The sequence below is a fragment of the Cannabis sativa genome, chromosome 2 (genome assembly GCF_029168945.1).
Source record: "Cannabis sativa cultivar Pink pepper isolate KNU-18-1 chromosome 2, ASM2916894v1, whole genome shotgun sequence".
Classification (NCBI taxonomy): domain Eukaryota; kingdom Viridiplantae; phylum Streptophyta; class Magnoliopsida; order Rosales; family Cannabaceae; genus Cannabis; species Cannabis sativa.
The window spans coordinates 91,525,351-91,547,272 of record NC_083602.1 but is presented as its reverse complement, the minus strand read 5'-3'; the positions used below and the strand labels follow the sequence as shown (position 1 = coordinate 91,547,272).

The window sequence follows — 21,922 nt, the reverse complement described above, 5'->3', positions numbered from 1 at the left end:
CCGATCTCGAACACCGTACCAGAACTTAGACCCAGATTCGAACCAGACCCCAAACTTAAACCCGAACCCAAATTTGGACTCGCACCCCGACCATGACTCCGGACTGTGATCCAATCCCGAACCCAAGTTTAGGTCCAGGGTTTAAGTCCTTGTTCGGGTTTAGGTCCGGTCTGGGGTTCGAGATTTGGGGTCCGAGTCCCGATCTCGATCCAGGATCTAAGGTCTGGGTCCGAGATCGAATTTAAGCCCAGAGCATATTCGAGGTTCGAGATTTGGGTCCGAACTCTAGGTCCAAGTTCAGGCTGTGATTAGGGTTCGGGTTGAGTTTATTGTAAAGTTTTTATAATTTTACATAACCTATTAGTATACGTTAATAGCAAACATAATATATTGTATTAAATAATACTAATAGAATACAATCTAATATAATATAATACTATACAATACAGTACATTACGGTGTACCAAACGACACCAATGACAAACTACATTGATAGTATTTAATAAGAAACAGCTTGGTTCACAAAATCAAACCTAAAAACCAGAGGTGTGTTTGAAAGTGAACCTACCTCACTCCCTCCTAATAGAAATTAGACTCTTTTCATATAAACAAACCCAACCATAACGTAAATTTATTTTTCTAACTCGATCAAAAACAACATTTCTTAACTTTTGGGTACGAATGTTGCAAGAAGCCAAGTGTTCTACACTACCATCTTCAAAGACTTCCATTAGAATCTCATTATTCTTCCAAAACGGTAGTAAGTTATTGTAATACTTCTCTAGTGGTCCAACCTGCTCATATTTGGTCCAACCACCTGCTACACCTTTATCCATGGTGAAGATCAAGAGGATGCTCTCATCATGATAGGGGTCATCATGCTTCCATGTGAAATTGGGGGTCAAAGACATCACAACAGAATCATTCCACACTGCAAGGCATAGTATATAATTATCAGACCAATCTTCAATGTCAAAAAGAGAATCTCGTGGCAAGTCTATCATACGAAATTCCTCACTACTCATATCAAAACTGAGGATCTTTTCAATTCCAAGTTGGCTAATACACCAGTAACAAACACCTCCAAAACATACACCATTGCATAGTTCAGTTACTTCAGCCTGCGCTATATAATCCATTACGTCTTGAGACATGTTGATCTCTCTCCAAGAATCAGAACCCAATGTGTATACCTCAACTTTACATTCTTCTTCATCACCGAGCCAAAGGGAAACACATTTGTATTTGTTGTTTCTAGAATCGTGTTCAAATCCTATGTAGTGATGATGATGAGCCACAAATGTAACATTCTTTGGTTTTGGGAGAATCATAGATTCTTTCAAAACTGGATTACATAACACCATAGTTATAGTCTTCTTGTAACTATAATTTACTAGCAAAAGGAGTCCATTACAGTGATATATTCTATCCCATCGATTCATATCCAAAAGTGGTATAGTGAGATATGCTGTGACAATTGTAAAATGATCCTTCTTACCATCATCATCACCACCACCACCACCATCATCATCATCATTATCACCATCATCATCAGGGATTATAGTGACATCATCATAATCACTACCACCATCTTCATCATCATCATCACCATCATGGATTATAGTAACATCATCATCATCAACATCATCATCATCATCACCATCACCATCACCATCAACATGATTTATAGTGAGCAATGGGTATGTGATCAAGCAATGGTCTTCATGGGGGGAAGGGTCTTTGAAACAAAGTAAGGACATGAAAGATTCGGTTTTGGTAACGAGGAGGTGCTTAGCTACAAATTTTGGATCTTTGATGAAAGTGGAAATACAAGAATACCAGAACTTGTTCACAGATTTACATTCTACTAGAGAATCTGCAGGCACCAACAACATGATTTTCTCCACAACTTCACTTGGCAAATCACAAAATCTCACCATTTCTGTCATGAATGATCAAACTAAGCTTATAATCAAAACTATTACCTAAAAATGGCATCCCTTTGTACAAAAAGGTGTACTATAGTACGTACTAAACAAACTTGTTTGTTCATTCATGAAACACAATATACTAATATATCCAGAAAAAAGCCTATCTGAAAGATAAAATGAAACTTCAAATCCAAACTATGTTAATAGTTGAAAATGAAAATAGTAAAAGAAAAAAAAAGGATAATAAATACAAAAATGAGTGGCTAACCTTAATTTGTGTATGATTAAGCTCTTCTTCCTCTTCCTCTTCCTTTTCAATCTGATTTTTAACCCTTGCAAAATTAAAAACAGAAAATAAAAGGTTGGTTTGAAAATGGAGTAATGTAAATGAAATTTATAATGAGCCCAGAAGAAGAAATAAGAAACAAATACATAAAAATGATTTCTTTACATATTTCAGTTCAAAATTTTCCATGGCTAAGCAACTCTTACAAAACTCCTCAAATACATTAAACCCACCAATAATTATGACGTAGAAAGAACAATAACCTTATAGGAGCTTTGCAATTAATAGTAATTCCAGAATCAATAATTAATTACTTACTTGTGTTGTGTTGTGTTGTCAAGAAAGATCAATAGCAAGAGTTGAGTTGCTCAACAAAATCTCACCATGGAATTAAGTAGTGATAGTGACTGTGTTTGAGCCTTTGAGAGTGAAGAACCAATGTTTTTAATTGTCGTTTTCTAATGTTTCTATCGTTTTTCTTTAAAACAACAAAAAAAGGTTTCCATATTTTTTTATTTAACTTCTCAACCATTAAAATATTACGATTATAAGAACAAGCTAGTTTGTCACTCTCATCCATTTATCAATGAATTATTATAAAAAATTTACCAACTATACTTATATACATGTATATTATTATAAAGTTGTCCTAGTTAAGTTTTGTAGTAGATGAAATTTTGACATTATAAATAATAATACCTCAAAGCTCAGTGTGTAGAAAATCATAACTTTATTAACCATCATTTTCGATTACACAAGTTTGAAATATTCTCCAAATTGAACCAATGGTGCCACATCCAATTCTATCCACTCCTACCACCCTGTTTTGCCACATCCAATCATTTCTAGCATTCTAAACAGCTCGTAGGCTCTAGGATTAATATGGTGTGCTAGAATATAGTAAATAAAAAGTTATTTGAGTTTCTGTATTGCTATAATTCTTTAAAGTTGGGCTACCGTTCTATTGCTATTGAGATTAATTGTGATGGTAAGGATAGTCGGGTCTTATCATGGAGATGGAGAGTTCATTTCTATGGATTTATAGTTGCAAATCCAATTTAGAGCTACAGTAGAACCTCTATTCAAGAATACACTTGGGACCAAGTAAATTATATTCTAATTGGGAGGTTATAACTAAATAGAGTTACACTAGAAAAAAAAAATTAAAAAACCAAAAAATATCAATGTAACAATAATAACAATAAATAATCATTAATACTATATCATAATAGAAATATTTTAGAGTAAATATAATTTCATACATGTATTATAATTTAAAATAAAATTATTAATTTTACATAAATAAATTTATAAAATACATGTATATATTTTATTAAGATGTAATTATTCTTATATAGTGGTATACTTTGTTAATACGGGACTTAAAAAATGTATAACTAATTACAATTTAGAGATTATTCTTATTTATAACTGGCCCAAATCGGGACTTGATTTTTTATAACAAATTAGAGGTTATTCTTGAATAGAGTATTCTTAAATAGAGGTTCTACCGTATTTGGGGATCATTAATAAAGGCTTTAAAAGAGATTTATAGATTTACTCTTGGCAACATTTCTCATGTATCTCTTGTTATATCTTCTATTTTTTAGTTGGGGCTCTATCTTTCAACAAATATACTTATGCTTAAACTATATATCATGATATCATCTTACTGTTAAGAATGAATAATTTTCTTTAGCATTTATGTAAACTCTGCAAGGCATCAATGATGAAATAATTATATAGAAAATGTTTAAATAAGAGACAACTTTGGTTCCACAAAATCAAACTACTAAACAAATAACATTTTAGTCTCTACACTTCCACAGCCAAACCAGAGATGTGTTTGTTTGGAACTGAACTTCCTTCACTCATTCCTAATAGAAACCAGACTTTTCTCATATGAACAAACCGAATTATAAGTTAACTTTAATTTTCTATCTACATCAAAAACAACATTTTTGAACTTTTGAGTATGAATGTTGAAAGAAGCCAAGTGTTTTATGCCCCAGATATAATCTTCAGAGACTGGCATTAGAATCTCATCATTCTTCAAAAATGGTAGTAACTCATCAAAATACTGTTTTAGTGGTCGAATCAGCTCATATTTGGTCCAACAACCTGCTACGTCTTTATCCATGGTGAAGACAAAAAGGAAGCTCTTATCATGATATGGGGCTTCAAGGAACAAACACATCACAACAGAATCATTCCACACTGCAAGGAGCCCATAATAATCATAGAAGGAATCATTAACGGCAAGTAAAGGTTCAAAATCTGGAAAATCTATCACACAAAATACCTCACTACTCATATCAAAACTGAGGATCTTTTCAATTCCAAATCGGGTAATACACGAGTAACAAACACCTCTAAAACATACACCACGTTGTAATTCACAACCCACAATATCATCCATTAAATCTTGAGACATGTTGATCACTCTCCAAGAATGAGAACCCAATGTGTATACCTCAACTTGACATTGTTTTTTGTAACCAAGGGAAATGGAAACACATTTGTATTTGTTGTTTCTAGAATCGTGTTCAAATCCTATGTACTGATGACGAGGCGTAAATGTAACATTCTTTGGTTTTGGGAGAATCATAGATTCTTTCAAAACTGGATTACACAACACCATAGTTACAGTCTTCTTGAAACTATAATTTACTAGCAAAAGGAGTCCATCACAGTGATATATTCTATCCCATCGATTCATATCCAAAAGTGGTATAGTCAGATCCGCTGTGGCAGTTCTTAAATGATCCTTCTTACTATCATCATCATCGTCACCATGGATAATAGTAAGCAATGGGTATGTGATCAAGCGATGATCGTCATGGGGAGAAGGGTCTTTGAAACAAAGTAAGGACATAGAAGATTGGTTTTTGGTATTGAGGAGGTGCTTAGCTGCAAATTTTGGATCGTTGATGAAAGTGGAAAAACAAGAATACCAAAACTTGTTCAAAGATTTAAATTCTACTAGAGAATCTGCAGGCACCAACAACATGATTTTCTCCACAACTTCACTTGGCAAATCACAGAATCTCCCCATTTCTGCCATCAATTATCAAACTAAGCTTATAATCAAAACTAATAACTTTAAAAAGGCATAAGATTATAAAAAGGTGCAATTGTTCATTCATAGGACAAAATATACTAAAAAATCATGACAGAAAAATCCAAACTTCAAATATTTTGTTCAGTTGAAAAAGAAAACAGTAAAAAAATGGAAATAAATTCAGAAGTGAAGTGAGTGGCTAACCTTAATTTCTGTATTTCTGTATGATTAAGCTCTTCCTCTCCTTCCTTTTCTACTCTGGTTTCTAACTCAAACCAGAAAAAGAACCCAGAAGAAGGAAGACAACACAAACAAAATAAAAAAAAATGGTATTTCTCTTGAATTTTTCTATGAGCTATTCTTATTCTACAGAACTCCCATATATATATCGGTAAATTATAAAAGCAAATAATACATTGAACTGAGCCAACCCATACCATAATTATGATTACATAGAAACAATACAATACACCTTTTTGAAAACCCCAAACAACTGTAGGACTTCCCAATACAAGAAGACTAATTGTCAATTCATATATATTTCCAATACTTAATACTTGTCTTCTCAATACCAAAATAACTCATATATAACACTTTTTTTTTTCTTTCATTTTTTGCTGGCTGAATTAAGAGTATATTGATTAGGAAATCCTTTAAAGGTTTTATAATGGATACGATTCAAGTTTTAAAGAATAAGTGATAGTGATTAGTATAACATATAGTGAAGGATTTCCACAACTATTTCTTTCTTACAAACAACTAAAAATCATCATCTTAGTGAAATGTTTTTAGTGAAGAAGAACAAGCTTGTTTGCCACACTCTCTGTTGAGAATAGGATTTGTTAGTACTGTTAGGATTAGTTAAAAGCTGTTAATTAGTTATTTTCAGTTGGTTCTGTTAGTATGATTAGCTGTTATTGTAACTAACTTTGTAACTAATTATTTCCTCTACTCAGTGAATGGTAATCTCTTTCATTCAATCAACAAAACAAACTCTGTTATTCACCTCTGTTCTTCATTCTCTTCAACTCAACACTCTCATGAATTATCTACACAAACTTATTAGCAACTGTACTCTGTACATATATATATTATAAAGTTGTCCTAGTTAAATTTTGTGGTAAACCAAATTGTGACATTAAGACCTGAAAGAAAGAAAGCATAATGCACCAGACCAGAACATGAAAAGTAGTCTCCATAACACATTTTAAAATCAATTACTTACTCAGTACTTGTCTTCTCTTCTTCAGTAGTTGCTTAGTGAGTTAGTGAAAAAGTTGAACATCAAAGATGATAATGATATTGTTAATGATAAGATAAAAAAGGCAGCTCTCGCTCTCAATTTGGATATTTAAGATTTGTGCATTGTGCCTCTTAAACACCTCAAAGCTGTCTATACTATACATGGCAAGTTTTTAACTATCTACTCTGGTCTTTGCATACAATTCAGAAGTAATATTTCTCAAAACAAATACAATTCTTAGTGGAACCTTTGATTAAAACACATGGATATATCAAGAAACAGCATCACTGGTAGTATGAACTCAAGAAATAGAAACTAAAAATAAAAGCACTTAGAAGGACGCATAAGTTGAGAAGGATTTTGAGGCAAAAAAAAATTTGGACCATTTCTCGATTTGTGCGTGTCATCCTTGCGCAGGGGCCATGCTAATCTTCTCTGTATCGTTCCAATTTTATCGGATGTCCCCGAAGGGGCAAGCTAAACTACTGAGGTAGCGATATATAAACACTCTAAGGAAATGTTATATTGGCGATGTGGGACAATTAGACTTGTACTTTGTACAAATCAAATCTGTGGGCCGTTATTGACAAGGTAACACATTTGTTGTTGTTGGTAAAGTCAGGCCCAATACGAAAGAGAGCTTACTATGCTTATAATTGAGTCACTTATGTGTTGTTTTTATGATATTTTGTATCATTTTCCTAAAAACTTAAATAAAAGTTTCTATATTTTATTCTTAAAGTTTCTCTATTTTATAACTTTCAATTTTTTGTTTTCCCTTAAAATCTTAATCAATTACATAAATAATTATAGAAAAACTCCTAAGGTCATGTCTAATTTTATAACCTTTTTCTTTTTCTTTGAAATTTTTTAAAATATTTTATAGTGCTTCAAACAGTCATTTACATGCATATTGTTTTATTTATATGTACATTATACTACTTTATTTTCAATACTCACAATGGGTGAGAATATGCTGAGCATAACTAACTTTATTGACATAAGCTTAAGGAACCAACTAACATAACATCCCTAGACTAATGTAACAATTCAACATATTGAAATTAAGTGTGAGGCAAGCAAATACTTCTGCCAAATTTTTAGAATTTATTAATCTCGTAGTAGATGGTTTAGCAAGAAGTACTAAGTTGTCTAGCCTAAATGCAGGTATAGTCCAAAAAGAGAGATCTCCTCATGTATACATGAGCTTATATACAGAGTTCACCGAGTGAAGAAAACTAACTGAAAAACAGTTAGTTACAACAGAACATAACAGATAAAACTAACTGAACTAACTCAACTAATCCTAACCAACATCAGGTACAGTATTTAACAGTGCAATAGACTCAATGGGATTAATTTCTTAAAACTCCTAAGTGGTGCATTATGCTTTCTTTCGTCTGGTTTGGGAACTAGTTTTGATTGCTCAACTTTTTCAGGTCTTAATGTCAGAATTTGGTTAGCATTTTGCTTCTTTTCTTTTTTTATTTTCTTTTCCATACTTTGGTTTGGAGTATCAACCTACTATATTTCAAAGAATAAAAAAAAAAAAGCAAAACTCAGAAAGGCATCAATCAGGACTTAATTACATAGATAATGTTTAAATTACATAATCAAACTAAACAAATAGCATTTTAGTCTCTCCAATTCTAGAGCCAAACCACATATTTTTTTGGAACTGAAATTTCTTCACTACCTCGTAATAGAAACCAGACTCTTTTCATATAGTATTGTGGACATTGTCCCACATGGAATAAATGGTAGAGAATTGAGCCATATATAAGAACATGGGCTACTCCACTCATTGCTAATTGGTTTTGAGATGGAACCCCATAATTCTCAACATGGTATCAGAGCCATATCTAACCCCATAATCATTCTACTATCTACATCAAAAACAACATTTTTGAACTTTTGAGTACGAATGTTATAAGAAACCATGTTTTTTGCACCCAAGATTTCATATTCAAACACATCCATTAGAATCTCATCGTCCTTCCAAAATGGCAGTAGTAAGTAACTGTAACACTTCTCTAGTGGTCCAATCAGCTCGTATTTGGTCGAACCACCTGCTACGCTTTTATCCATGGTGAAGACAAAAAGGAAGCTCTTATCAAAACAAGAATCTACAACGGCAATTAAAGGTTCAAAATCTGGAAAATCTATCATACGGAATTCCTCACTACTCATATCAAAACTGAGTATCTTTTCAATTCTAGGTCGGCAAATATACCAGTAACAAACACCTCCAAAACATACAGCATTGCATAGTTCAGCATGCACTATATAATCCATTACGTCTTGAGACATGTTGATCTCTCTCCAAGAATCAGAACCCACTGTGTATACCTCAACTTTACATTCTTCTCTATAAAGCCAAATGGAAACACATTTGTATTTGTTGTTTCTAGAATCGTGTTCAAATCCTATGTAGTGATAATGATGAGCCATAAATGTAACATTCTTTGGTTTTGGGAGAATCATAGATTCTTTCAAAACTGGATTACATAACATCATAGTTATAGTCTTCTTGAAACCATAATTTACAAGCAAAAGGAGTCCATCACAGTGATATATGTTATCCCATCTATTCATATCCAAAAGTGGCATACTCAGATCTACTGTGACTGTTCTAAAATGATCCTTCTTACCATCATCATCACCAACACCACCACCATCAACATGGATTATAGTAAGCAATGGATATGTGATCAAGCAATGATCTACACATGAAGAAGGCTGTTCGGAACAAAGTAAGGACATAGAAGAATGGTTTTTGGTGATGAGGAGGTGTTTGGCAACAAATTTTGGATCGTTGATGAGAGTAGAAATACAAGAATACCAGAACTTGTTCACAGATTTACACTCTACTAGAGAATCTGCAGGCACCAACAACATGATTTTCTCCACAACTTCACTTGGAAAATCACAAAATCTCACCATTTCTATCTCCAATTAGAGATCAAACTAAAAAAAAAATATCCTATCAGAGACAAAAGGAAACACTTCAAATACAGATAGTAAACAATAAAAATTAATAATCAAGTGAGTGGCTGACCTTAATTTTTCCTCTTCTTCCTTTTCAATCTGGTTTCTTACCCTTACAGATTAAACACAAAGAAATGCATGTAATAAATAAAATTTGTATGAGCAAATCTTACAGAACTCCCAAATATATAGGCAAACTAATACATTGAACCCACCTATACCATAACTATAATAATTATTACCTAGAAATAATACACCATTTTCAATACCCCAAACAACCTTAGTACTTCCCAATACAAGAACATCAAAAGATTACACACTCATTTATTGTTTTCTCAATAGCACAGTTCAGTTTCTCAATAATCATTTTGTAACCCACCTCTGTTTTTAAGTGTCGTTTTCTAATGTTTGTGTCGTTTCTCTTAAAAACAAAAACAAAAGTTTTCTTGGCACAATCATTGTCGTTTTTCTTAGCTCACAAAAATCTTAATAAACATAACATTTTGGGCTACAAGTCTAGAAAATTATTTTAGGTGGGATAATTAATATTGAGAAATTCTATAATGCACCCCTTAAAGGAGATACACCAATACATCTTTATCTGTTTTAACATTTAAAATAATTTTTTAGTCAAATTTTTTCTTATAGTCATGCAAATTATAGTTATAAAAGACATCCTGCAAAATTTTAAGAAAATCAGAAAAGTTTAACATGTCAAAAATTACGTTCAAACAGTGTATTGCACGCGTGACTATTTTATTTTATACGCGTGTAGAATAGACTGTTTGAACATTATTTTCTGTATTGTAAATTATTCTGAATTTCTCTAAATTTTGTAAGATATTTTAAATAGCTATAACATACATGAATATGAATAAAAAATAGATTGAAATTTTTTTCTGGATGCCGAAATAAGTAGAGTGTGCATTAGTACATCCATTTTAAGGGGGTGCATTGTAGAATCACCCATTAATATTTGTTGTAAACAATTTTTTTTTTCTTAATATAACCAACTTAAAGATAATTTCTAGCATAAATATATACAGAAAATATAACTAAGTTTTATTTGATAAAAAAAAGTTTAAAGTACCTGTCTTGTACTATTTTAAAAAATACATAGTCTAATTTGTGATTTAACAAAATAAAAGATTCAATTTATAATTTTTATAAAATACATGATCTAAAATAGTATTTACCAAAATTTTTAATTAATAATCAATTTATCATAATTATTTATAAAAACTGAAAATATTTTTATACCAATATCTTTGAATATTTTAAAGATATATTTCTAATTTTCCGTAAGAAAAAGATATATAATAACTTAATTGATTGGGACATGAGAACAAAAATCTAACTTTTCTCATTTTTATTCACTAATAATTATTAACCATGAGAGAGTAATTAATTAGTACATCATTAGGGGCTTGTAACACATTTTCTTAATTCTTATAGCAATTATACTCATGAATTAACAACCCTACAATTCTTCCTAATCTCACCATCAGATCCAGTAAGAGGACTAATATTACCCATCTTAATCATAGCTTTGACAAAATCAACCAAGAAAAGAGTTTGATTATTGTTGTAGCTCTCCACCAAACTCTTGGTGGTGTTAGCTGCAGCATCGCCGGAAAACAGGATCTGATCAGAGCTGAGCAGTCCTTTTCCGGCGATCAAGTTCTTGAAGTAATGATTATCGAATAAGTCGGTCGAATTTCGATCTAGGGCTGTGGTCTTATTGCCATCTCCACCACTAGAGGGACATAGGGTTTGTAAGTCACTTAACATTGTTGTTTCTAAAAATGGGTCTGGTGAGCTTGATTGGTTGAAGTTGAATAATCTATCTTCAAATGTTGCACACCTTGCTAATCCAATTGTATGAGCTCCTGGATTAATTATTAATTATATTTATTAGTAAATAATTAATTATAATTCAGTGTTTTTTTAAACAAGATTAGAAAAATTTGTTAGTATATATACATATAAATTGAACATAAAAAAAAGCATTTGCTATTAGCCATGCTCAACACCACTTGGTATACCTAATTATCAATGTTAAACAATTTTTTTAATAATAATACTAAACTAAATTATAGAATAAATATGTATTTAATTTGCTCTATAAATTTTGACCTAAACTATAAACATTATTAGTAAAATATGATAATTAAATAATATGTAATTTTACCTATACTTACATATACTTAATATTTTATTTCTAAACTAATACATATCATCATTGAAAATATATGACCACTTTATCTAAAATCCAAAAATACCCCTCTCAAATTTTCCATATTTTTTTTTAGTGCAAAAACATAAAAAAAAAAAAAAAATTTGGTAGTCCGATGGGGTCCGATGGTAGTCCGATGGTGGTCCGATGGTCACCTGATGCTACTTTTGTATGCACAAAAACATAAAAAAAAAAATTGGTAGCAGATTTGGTCCGATGGTAGTCCGATGGGTCCGATAGGTGGCCCGATGGGTGGTCCGATGGTGGCCCGATGGGGTGGCCCGATGGGGTGGCCCGATAGATGGTCCGATGGGTAGCCCGATGGGTGGTCCGATGGTGTAAATGGGGTGATGTAAATAGGGGTATTTTAGGGATATCATAAAAATTGTCATATTTTACAAATATTAGTTATTATTTGTTTAGAAAAAAAATTTTAACCAAATGTAAGCATAAAAAATCAAATTTCCCGTTTAAGTATTACTAGTATCACTCGAAATTTTTTTACAGTAACAAAATTTAAAGATAGAAATATAATATAGTAAGTAAAATGATCACTAGTTATTTAACAAAAGTCTAATAATGAAAATCAACATATAATCCTATAAATTACAAAAGCTCAAAGTTGGAGACACAATCTAACAAACAAAGCTTAAAAGATCATAAAATACTTATTTACTCTAAAATATATTATTATATGATTTATTCCAACAATCTCAATAGTTTTAACAGTAAATTTTTAACGATTTTAAAAGTTCAAAAAATACAATTTATACATATATCAAAATTCAAGAGTATAAATCTTAATTAACATTACTTAATTATCCCAAATAATAGTAAAACATGTTACTTTAACATTTCTAAAAGACAAAGCAAAGTGAGGGCATATATACATTAATTAACCAATAAATTGTGTGTATATATATATATACCTGATAAAGATACAAGATCAGTGAGATCAAGGCCTAGATTGGCAAACTTGGTGGTGATTACAGAGTGAGATTCAAATGGAGCAGGAAGATTATCAGCTCCTGTCTTGTTTGGTACTAATCCATCTCTTCTTCCAACCAAAACCCTCCATGAACGTCCTCCACTCTATATACATATATATTATTAATTAATCATATATATTAAAACCCCATTATGTATGTATGAACAAAAAGAAAGAAAGAATTAAGTTGAGATTAATAATTATTATTAATTACTAATAGGACAGAGTCTCTGGCTGCAATAGCAAGAATATCAGCACAAGAGACAACTCCAGCACATTCATTCTCCACAGCTGTTTTTATTGTGTCAATCACATCAAACCCTCTTGCTGAGTTCTTATTCCCAGCTCCTTCTTTCTCACTACCATCTCCATCCAGCAAAATCGATCCATCACAACCCTATATATACACATATATCATATTATATCATATATATTATATATAGATTTTTAGGTGGGAGCTATCACTTTTATCAATTATCTATTATGGTAATTATATAACTTATATTCCAATTATTTTTATATCATACTTTACATTATAATTTTAGCATGTAACTTGCACTTATAAATTTTGAATAATTTATGATATTAAAAATAAAATTCAAACTAGATACATATACACATGCATATTATATATTATCATATAAACTCATCATATAAATATATATATATATATTATTGGTGTTTTTACAGTACATACTAAAGTTTTTAAATTTTTTTAATTTTTGACTGTGAGACGAATTTTTTTTTTCAAAACACTATATATTTTTTAAAAAATACTATTTAAGTTTTATACTGTGTACTGTGTTAAGTTTTCACTATTGTTTTTTAGTTGTTCCGCTGTTGTTTTAATTTTATATTTTATTATTTGACAATTGTTTTATAGAAGAAGACAGTATTTTTATAAAAAAAAAAAATCCGTGTAACAGTAAAATTATAAACTTTTACAAAAAATACTGATTTTCGTAAAAATTACTATATTATTTTATATGCACAAAGCATGTCTTGAGACTGGGTGGCCTTAAAAAAATTATTGAGTTATTTATTTGAAAAAACATGTATTATTTTTTTAAAGCTACTAAAAAAAATATTTTCTTTACCTTTGGGAACTGGACCCTAAGTACGGACCTAACCTGCCTTAATCCAAATACATATAAATTAATAATTAAGGTTAATTACTTACATTGACAAAGCAATCATGAAAGTGAAGGCGAATGAGAGAAGCAGCCATTCTCATCTCACTCTTGAGAGCATTCATGACTTGTTTTCTGATGATTTTGGTAAGATTTGGGCAACTTGAGCTGTAGAAATCTGTGGTTAGTTGGCATCTACATGACCCAACAAACAACATAATCACTACTACAACACCCAAACTACGAAATTTATTATTTGATCTCTCCATAATTATAGCTACACTTACTATTAACTCTCTCTGTATTATATGATAAGAACTACTATGTACTACTCTACTTATTTATAGGCAAAATCATGTTATATTATAGTAGTATTAATTAGTGGTTTGGTGACGTTTTTGGCGGCTGTGAATGTATATGGAGAGGTTGTGGTGTACAATTAGTCTTGCTTGAGCTGAGTTTAATTAAACGTAATAGTGCATTATCTCTAGTTAAAACGGTGCAATGGGATTATAGTTTATATAACTAAGAGGTTAGTGGTTTAATATTTAACTAAATTTAAAATCTATTATGATATTTTTATATAGCTGAAACTAGTGCTGAAAATATGTATAGATTTTTTGACACGATACGAAACTGACACAATTTTAAAAAGTACGATCGAGTATGATCCAGTATAAAAAAAATATGCGCTTAGATACGTAAATACGAATAAATTAGTTCGAAAGCATAATACATTAAAATGTCTTATAATTATATGATAATAATACCAATGAATGATAAATATATATTTATTAATTAAAATTGTAAAATATTTAAATTATAATTATTTTTTATATGATTGTATGTAATTATTATTAATAAAAGTAACTAAAATTATAAAATGTACATATATTTTAGTTTAACTTATTAATTATAATAAAAATTGTTAGAGAGAATCTCATATTAATAATATTTGAAAACTAAATATCAGGTATAGATTATTCCTGTCAATTAATTTTGAGTTGGAACATCATGCACCTACATCACTTAATTATTAATTTCTACTTCCCCAACCATATACTTTCATATTCTAACTAAAATACCAAATTATAGAGCACAAATTTGAGTTCGTATAAAAAATAGATTGGTCTATTTAATTAGTAAAATGGATCGGTCTGAATAAAAACACTATTAGAATTTGAGTACAGAAATTACTAAAACCGTATCGGGCCTACCGTATAAAATTATTATACGACCCATATATTTTTATAGTATACGACACGACTCATATTTTCTTATAGTACACCATAATCGTATTTTAAAAAACACAAAAAAAAAAAATATAGGTCGTGCGAGGGCACGCATGCACGTATTTACAACTGAAACTATATAGGATGCATTGGTGTGGTGTGGAGTGGAGTACTGAGTGTCTGGTGGGTTCATGGTTATCACTTGATGAGCAAACACAAATATATATAAATAAATAATGCAGTAATTAAGTTAGTGTTCATGAATGAAACACAAATATATATATGTTATATATGTTGGGCACACGTGTACCTAATTATGTTTATGTATATTAGCTAGTCGACATTTTTGGTTAAACAACTTGCATTTTTCATAAATAAATATGTCAAGTGTCAAACGTGCAGTATATTTATATGTATATATATACACAAATTGGGTGTTGTATTGTATTGGGGTTTAATATATATACATATATAGACATATATAATATAAGAGCACTAACAGTATACTTAACGTGACCGACTGTGCACATTCATTTAAGCTAATTTGCTGCTTTACTTAATCAACTATATATATTTATTATTCATTAATTCTCATTAACACCCAAGCCTTTTCTTTCTTTATTCTTTCTATTTTTTTATTTTTTGGCTGGAAATATTCTTTCTATTTTTAAGTTACGTGTTTTACCAAGAAATGTGTGTTTTTTATTAATTTGTTGTGTTTCCAGATGATTGTCGTTTCTTATGCTAAAATAAAAACCAACGTTGTCGGTTTCCAATGTTGTTATAGTTCCCTTAAGGCGGCGTTGTCGTTTTTAAAGATCTCTGTCGTATTGTTTAGGACAACTGTCGGTTTCTATAAATGATGTCGTTTTCTAATATTATTGTCGTTTCCAAATAATATTGTCGTTTTATAGAGAAGTGTCGTTTCCAAATAATATTGTCGTTTGATAGTGCCCGAGTAGGGTTTTTTCTCTGTTGCAGTTACTTGCGGTTCTCTGGTTTTCTTGTTTCTTCCCTTCCACTTTCTCTCCATCTCAGCCATGTCTATGGTTAACTGCCCATATTCTCATTCTTTGCGGATGAATTTGATGGTGTTTACTCACCCCATGATCCCATCTTTGGATTCTAATTTGGGTTATAAATATCATCACAGCCTTTACGATTTGTTCCTCAGATTTTTATTCTCTTTTTCTATTCCTTTGGTTTGTATGGAATCCATTATACAAAATATGAGTACAACTCTTTGTTTATCTGAGAAAGAGAGAGTGGTACATTCTCTTTCAGAGGCTGATCTCTGTGACCCCAATCAATCTCCCAAATTTTTTTTGGTGGCTAAGTGTCTTGCAAGTTCAATTAATCCCAATACTTTCATCAAAAAGATGGGCGAATTTTGGAGTAACAAGTGTCGGTTTGAAGTTGTTGTTTCAGAAATGCATTCTAATCTTTTTCTCTTAACTATGGTTTGTGCAGGGGATTTTCAACGAATTCTTTCTGATGAGCCATGGCATTATATGAATCAATTAATAGTGTTGCATTCTCCCTCTTCTTTGCAATCTGTTACTCGGGATGATCTTTGCTACACTCAGTTTTGGGTCCAAACCCACCGTCTCCCTTTCCTAAGCAAATCAAGAGCATTGGCTAAGAAAGTGGGGGAATGGATTGGAGAGTTTGTTGATATCCATGAAGATTCTCTCCATGAAGGCTGGGGTTCTTTCATGCGCACCAGAGTTCGCATGGATGTTACACAGCCTCTTATGCGGGGTAAAATGGTGTCTCTGCCTCGGGTGAAGGATGAACATTGGCTTGAGTTCCGATATGAAAACCTGCCTCTTTTCTGCTTTCACTGTGGCAAATTAGGCCATCCTTTTGACAAATGCATCAGTTTTATGGAGTTGGTTGATGCTGGTGTTGATCCTGATATGCCCTATGGTCCACAAATGATTGGTGATAAGTTGCCAATATCTGGTTATGATCGATACCGTGGAGATTTCTCCAAAGCTAATGTGTATCCTTTTCTTACTCGCCTCACTCGAAAAACCATCACTGCATCTATTCCTGCACTTAACTCTCATCGAAATATGGCCAGTGGATCTTTGCCTCAGCCTCAACCTCTAACCTTGGCTGAGTCTTCCACACCAGGAAAATCAGTAGCTATTGAGAAGGAACATTGTCCTGAATTGCCTTTGCCTTTTCCATCTTATGATCCTACCATTTTCTCACCTGAATTACTTTCCAAACCACCCTCGTCACAACCTGAAACTACTTCACAATTGTCATCCTTCTCCACTCCTCAGGTCCCTGTTACTACTTCTTTTCATGCCCCGATTAATGTGACTGTTAATAAAGGGAAAGTTGTGGTGAATTCCGATTGTTTTGAAGGGAATAAGGACTCTGTCAAGACTTATAAGCGTCAAATGGATCCTGAGAATTTGCGAAGTATTCTAAAGAGATGCCGTGGTAATTCAATTAACATTTCTGGTGTTGAGGAGTCATCTTTCCAGCATGTTTCTGATCAGATTACAGATTCAGTTGAAGGGAACTCTTCTTGTTCAGCGGAGGTTGCTTCTATGCAGCCCCGCCCACAGCCATGAAAATCATAAGCTGGAATGCCAGGGGATTGGGAAGCCCTTCGACATTCAGATACTTGAAGCTGCTAGTGAAAGAGCAGCGTCCTGATGTTCTTTTCCTTATGGAGACTAAATTGATTTGTAATTCTGTTGATCGTTTTCGTTCTTGTTTAAAATTCAGTCATGGTTTGGAAGTTCCTAGGATGGGTATGAAAGGTGGTTTATTGTTGTTATGGCTGGCCAATATTGATGTAACTCTAAATACATACTCAATGAATCATTTTGATGTTTTGGTTTCGTCGGATTCTTGTCATCAATTTCACTTTACTGGTTTTTATGGTGCACCTGAAACTCATTTGCGTATCAATACTTGGAACCTTTTAAATAGCCTTGCTTCCAATGCTCCATCTTTACCTTAGTTAGTTCTTGGAGACTTTAATGAATTACTTTCTAATGAGGATAAAGTCGGGGGTCCTCCTCGAGATGACACTCTTATGGATAATTTTAGAAGAACGATTGATCGCTGCCACTTAAAAGTTGTCCCTTTTAATGGTGATGCTTTTACTTGGACTAATAAAAATCACCATGGGAATGTGGTTCGGGAACGGCTTGATAGAGGTTTCATTGATAATAAATGGTCAGATTTTTTTCATGAAGCCACTCTTTCACACTTGGATTTTTACCATTCAGATCATCGTGCTATTGAATACATGGTGTGCCAACCTTCACTGCCAGTTCAGATAACTCAAAGGCGTTCCAGATTTCGTTTTGAGCAAATGTGGCTCAAAGATACTGATTGCAGGGATATTATTCAAGCCTTTTGGTGTCCAAACTCTCATTCACAGGCCACGGCTACTGTTCTGCAAAATATTGCAGCCTGTTCTAGTGCATTACAAGATTGGCATGGTAAAAAATATGGTCAAATGGGGAAGGATATTGCTGCTGCTCATAAGAATTCTTCGCAATTGAATACTATACATGATAATTCTGCTGCTCATTTGAAACGGGTGGAAGATGCTGATAAAGTTCTTGATGAGTTACTTGCAAAAGAAGAGTTATATTGGCATCAGCGTCCACGGGTAGATTGGCTCCAAAGTGGTGACTCAAACACCAAGTTTTTCCACTCCAGAGCTAAGTCTAGAAATGCAGTAAATAAAATTAAAAAGCTTCAAGTTAGTAATGGTGGAATGGTTCATACTGAAGAGGAAATCAGCGGAGAAATTATTAATTATTTCTCTACTTTATTCTCCTCTAATGGTGTTGATAGTGAAGCTTTGCAATTTGTTCTTTCTACCATTCCTTCGGCCATTACTCCTGACATGAACCAATCTCTGCTGAAGCCGTTTATAGCTACTGAGGTTGAAATGGCTCTCCGTTCTATGGCCCCTGATAAGTCCCCTGGATTAGATGGTATGTCCGCAATGTTTTTTCAGCACTATTGGGATATAGTGGGACCTCTTGTCACTCAAAGTGTTTTACTAATTCTGAATGAAGGTCAGTCAATGGATACCATAAACTCAGCTCTCATTACTCTCATCCCAAAAATTGATCAACCAAAGCTTGTTAGTGACTTTCGGCCCATTAGCTTGTGCACTGTTTTATATAAGTTGGTGTCTAAGGTTATAGCAGCCAGATTTAAAGAAGTTCTTCCCCATGTAATCTCTCAAAATCAAAGCGCCTTTTTGCCTAATCGTCTTATTGCAGACAATGTTCTCCTTGCCTTTGAATTGGTTCATTGCCTTAAAAATAAGAAGAGAGGCAGAATGGGGTATGCAGCTCTTAAACTTGATATGAGTAAAGCTTTTGACAGAGTCGAATGGCACTTTTTATCGGAAGTAATGTTAAAGATGGGTTTTCATAGCAACTGGGTGAATCTGGTCATGAATTGTGTTACTTCTGCAACACTCTCTTTTAATCTTAATGGAGCGGTTAAGGGATCTGTTTCTCCCAAAAGAGGCTTACGCCAAGGAGATCCTTTGTCACCATACTTGTTTCTGATTTGTTCTGAAGGATTATCGGCTCTACTAAAACATGAGGAAGCTATGGGTCATCTAAAGGGTTTAACAGTTGCGAGAAGTGCTCCAGATATATCTCATCTTCTTTTTGCGGATGATAGCTTACTTTTTTGTCAAGCTACAGAAGATTCTTGCCAAGCTATTAACCGAGTTCTTGACTATTATCATAGAGCATCTGGGCAGCTTTTGAATACTGAGAAAACTGTGATGTCCTTCTCCCCAAATGCTTCTCACGGTATTCAACAGCGTTTCCATAGTGTTCTTCGTATGCCTATTTGTTCCCTTCATGAGAAATATTTAGGCCTTCCCTCTTATGCGGGTAAGGATAAAAAGGAACTTTTTAGTGGTATTAAAGATCGTATCTGGAAACTCATGAATCAATGGCATGCCAAGATTTTTTCTATAGGTGGCAGGGAAGTGCTTCTAAAAGCGGTTGTTCAATCAATACCGACTTATGCTATGAGTTGTTTCAGTCTTCCGAAGAAGTTTTGTCACCAATTAGAGTCTATGATGGCTAATTTTTGGTGGGGTTCTAATGCTAATAATTCCAAAATACATTGGAAGAAATGGAAATTCATGTGCTCCTCAAAGGCTGATGGTGGTATGGGTTTTCGATCGTTCATCCATTTTAATCAAGCCCTATTAGCAAAGCAAGCTTGGAGAATACTAGATTTTCCTGATTCGCATTTAGCAAGAGTGCTTAAAGCCCGGTATTTTCGAAATGGAGATTTTCTAATGGCTCGGAAAGGCACTCTACCATCTCTCACTTGGCAAAGTATTTGTGATGGTAAGGAATTGTTATTGAAAGGTCTTAGATGGAAAATTGGTAATGGGCAAACTGTTAGATGTGCAAGGGATCCTTGGTTACCCGGTAATACTACCTTCACTCCCTATCATTATGGTGGAGATCCTCTTTTTACTGTTGAGCACTACATAAATTCAAATAGGCAATGGGATATTCAGTTATTGGAGCAGCATTTTGGTGACTTGGATGTTCAACATATTCTTTCTATTCCGTTGAGTCCTTTTCCCAAAGATGATAAGATTATGTGGCACCATTCGGATTCTGGATGTTATACAGTGCAATCCGGATATCACCTTGCTGTTAGTTTGGACTCACGAGATGATCATTCATCATCATCCACCAATAGGAAATGGTGGAATCGATTATGGTCACTCCAACTTCCCAAAAAAGTCAAAATTTTTGCTTGGAGACTTGTGAATGATGCTCTTCCTACAGCAGTCAATCTCGCACATCGAAAAATTGCCTCTTCTGCTGCTTGTGCTCTTTGCAAATGTAGCTGGGAATCAGTTGGACATGCCCTCTTTCGTTGTCACAGAGCTAAGTTGGTATGGGATAAGTTTCACTTTAATGTTTTCATTCCCAACATTGCTAACATTAAAGGATTTGATATTTATTCACATCTTGCTGCTGCCCACAATGACAATGACTTAGAAATTATCACATGCCTCCTCTGGTGTATTTGGTCTGAAAGGAACAAAGAGATTCATGGCACTAAACCGAAACCTGCACCCATTCTCTGTTCTTTTGCTGCAAATTATTTAACTCAATACAAAATGGCTGCTACACATCAGAAATGTGCTTCTGGTTTATCTTCTACCAGCTGCAATGCTTCGGTTCCTGTGGACGCACCTGAGAAGACAAGGCCTCAATGGAAGCCACCTGATGAAGGCTGCTACAAATTAAATGTAGATGCGGCATGTACTGAAGCAGGTGCAGTAATAGGCTTTGGTGCGATTCTCCGAGATCATCATGGCACTGTTATTGCTGGCCTTTCCAAGCCTTTCACTGGGACCTTTTCTCCTAAAGAAATGGAGGCTGCTGCATTATTTCATAGCCTTCAGTGGGCTCTTCAACTTCAGCTTCCAATTTCTTTTGTAGAGACAGATGCATTGGTGGTAGTTAATGCTCTTAATAAGGCTTCTTCTACTAAGTTTTTAGCTCTATTCTATGATTTAGTAGAAGATGTCTCTTATCTTTTATCCTTCTTTCCTAGAGTGAAAGTATCTCATGTGAAAAGAGATGCTAATGAAGCAGTTCATGCTTTAGCTAAATTTGCTCTTCGATTGGATGAAGATTACACTTGGTTGGGGGAAACTCCTTCCCCAATTATCTCTGTTATTATTAGGGACTCATCTTTTTAATAATAGCAGTTTTTTCTCAAAAAAAAAAAAAAAAAGAAACAATAATAAATGAAAAGATGAAAAATGTAATAAACCGACT

At 33.1% G+C, this 21,922-nt stretch overlaps 4 protein-coding genes and 1 non-coding gene across 6 annotated transcripts; all 5 read right to left on the bottom strand.

The window, feature by feature from the left end:
- LOC115718781 (uncharacterized) lies at window positions 1-3,071 on the bottom strand. Of its 2 annotated transcripts, none has more exons than XM_061111052.1 (3): window positions 2,917-3,071; window positions 2,200-2,263; window positions 1-1,942 (listed from the first exon to the last, which is right to left on the bottom strand). In XM_061111052.1, the coding sequence occupies exon 3, from the start codon at window positions 1,938-1,940 to the stop codon at window positions 570-572; it is 1,371 nt and encodes a 456-aa protein (XP_060967035.1). In that variant the 5' UTR covers window positions 1,941-1,942; window positions 2,200-2,263; window positions 2,917-3,071; the 3' UTR covers window positions 1-569. The 2 variants fall into 2 exon arrangements, with proteins under 2 accessions (XP_060967035.1, XP_030503465.1); XM_030647605.2 differs by lacking the exon at window positions 2,917-3,071 and adding an exon at window positions 2,536-2,849.
- Window positions 3,072-3,738: 667 nt separating this feature from the next.
- LOC115718782 (putative F-box protein At3g23260) lies at window positions 3,739-5,851 on the bottom strand. The gene is made up of 2 exons (XM_061111053.1): window positions 5,483-5,851; window positions 3,739-5,274 (listed from the first exon to the last, which is right to left on the bottom strand). Exon 2 carries the CDS (start codon window positions 5,270-5,272, stop codon window positions 4,085-4,087), a length of 1,188 nt encoding a protein of 395 aa, XP_060967036.1. The 5' UTR covers window positions 5,273-5,274; window positions 5,483-5,851; the 3' UTR covers window positions 3,739-4,084.
- Window positions 5,852-6,892: 1,041 nt separating this feature from the next.
- LOC115721586 (U6 spliceosomal RNA) lies at window positions 6,893-6,995 on the bottom strand. Its single transcript, XR_004012598.1, has one exon. It is a non-coding gene; the product is annotated as a U6 spliceosomal RNA (small nuclear RNA).
- Window positions 6,996-8,088: 1,093 nt separating this feature from the next.
- On the bottom strand, window positions 8,089-10,056 carry LOC115720567 (F-box protein At3g08750-like). Its single transcript, XM_030649707.2, has one exon. It carries the CDS (start codon window positions 9,462-9,464, stop codon window positions 8,361-8,363), a length of 1,104 nt encoding a protein of 367 aa, XP_030505567.2. The 5' UTR covers window positions 9,465-10,056; the 3' UTR covers window positions 8,089-8,360.
- Window positions 10,057-10,849: 793 nt separating this feature from the next.
- On the bottom strand, window positions 10,850-14,193 carry LOC115718854 (peroxidase N). Its single transcript, XM_030647663.2, has 4 exons — window positions 13,914-14,193; window positions 12,948-13,130; window positions 12,675-12,837; window positions 10,850-11,398 (listed from the first exon to the last, which is right to left on the bottom strand). Exons 1-4 carry the CDS (start codon window positions 14,130-14,132, stop codon window positions 10,974-10,976), a joined length of 990 nt encoding a protein of 329 aa, XP_030503523.1. The 5' UTR covers window positions 14,133-14,193; the 3' UTR covers window positions 10,850-10,973.
- Window positions 14,194-21,922: the final 7,729 nt, after the last annotated feature.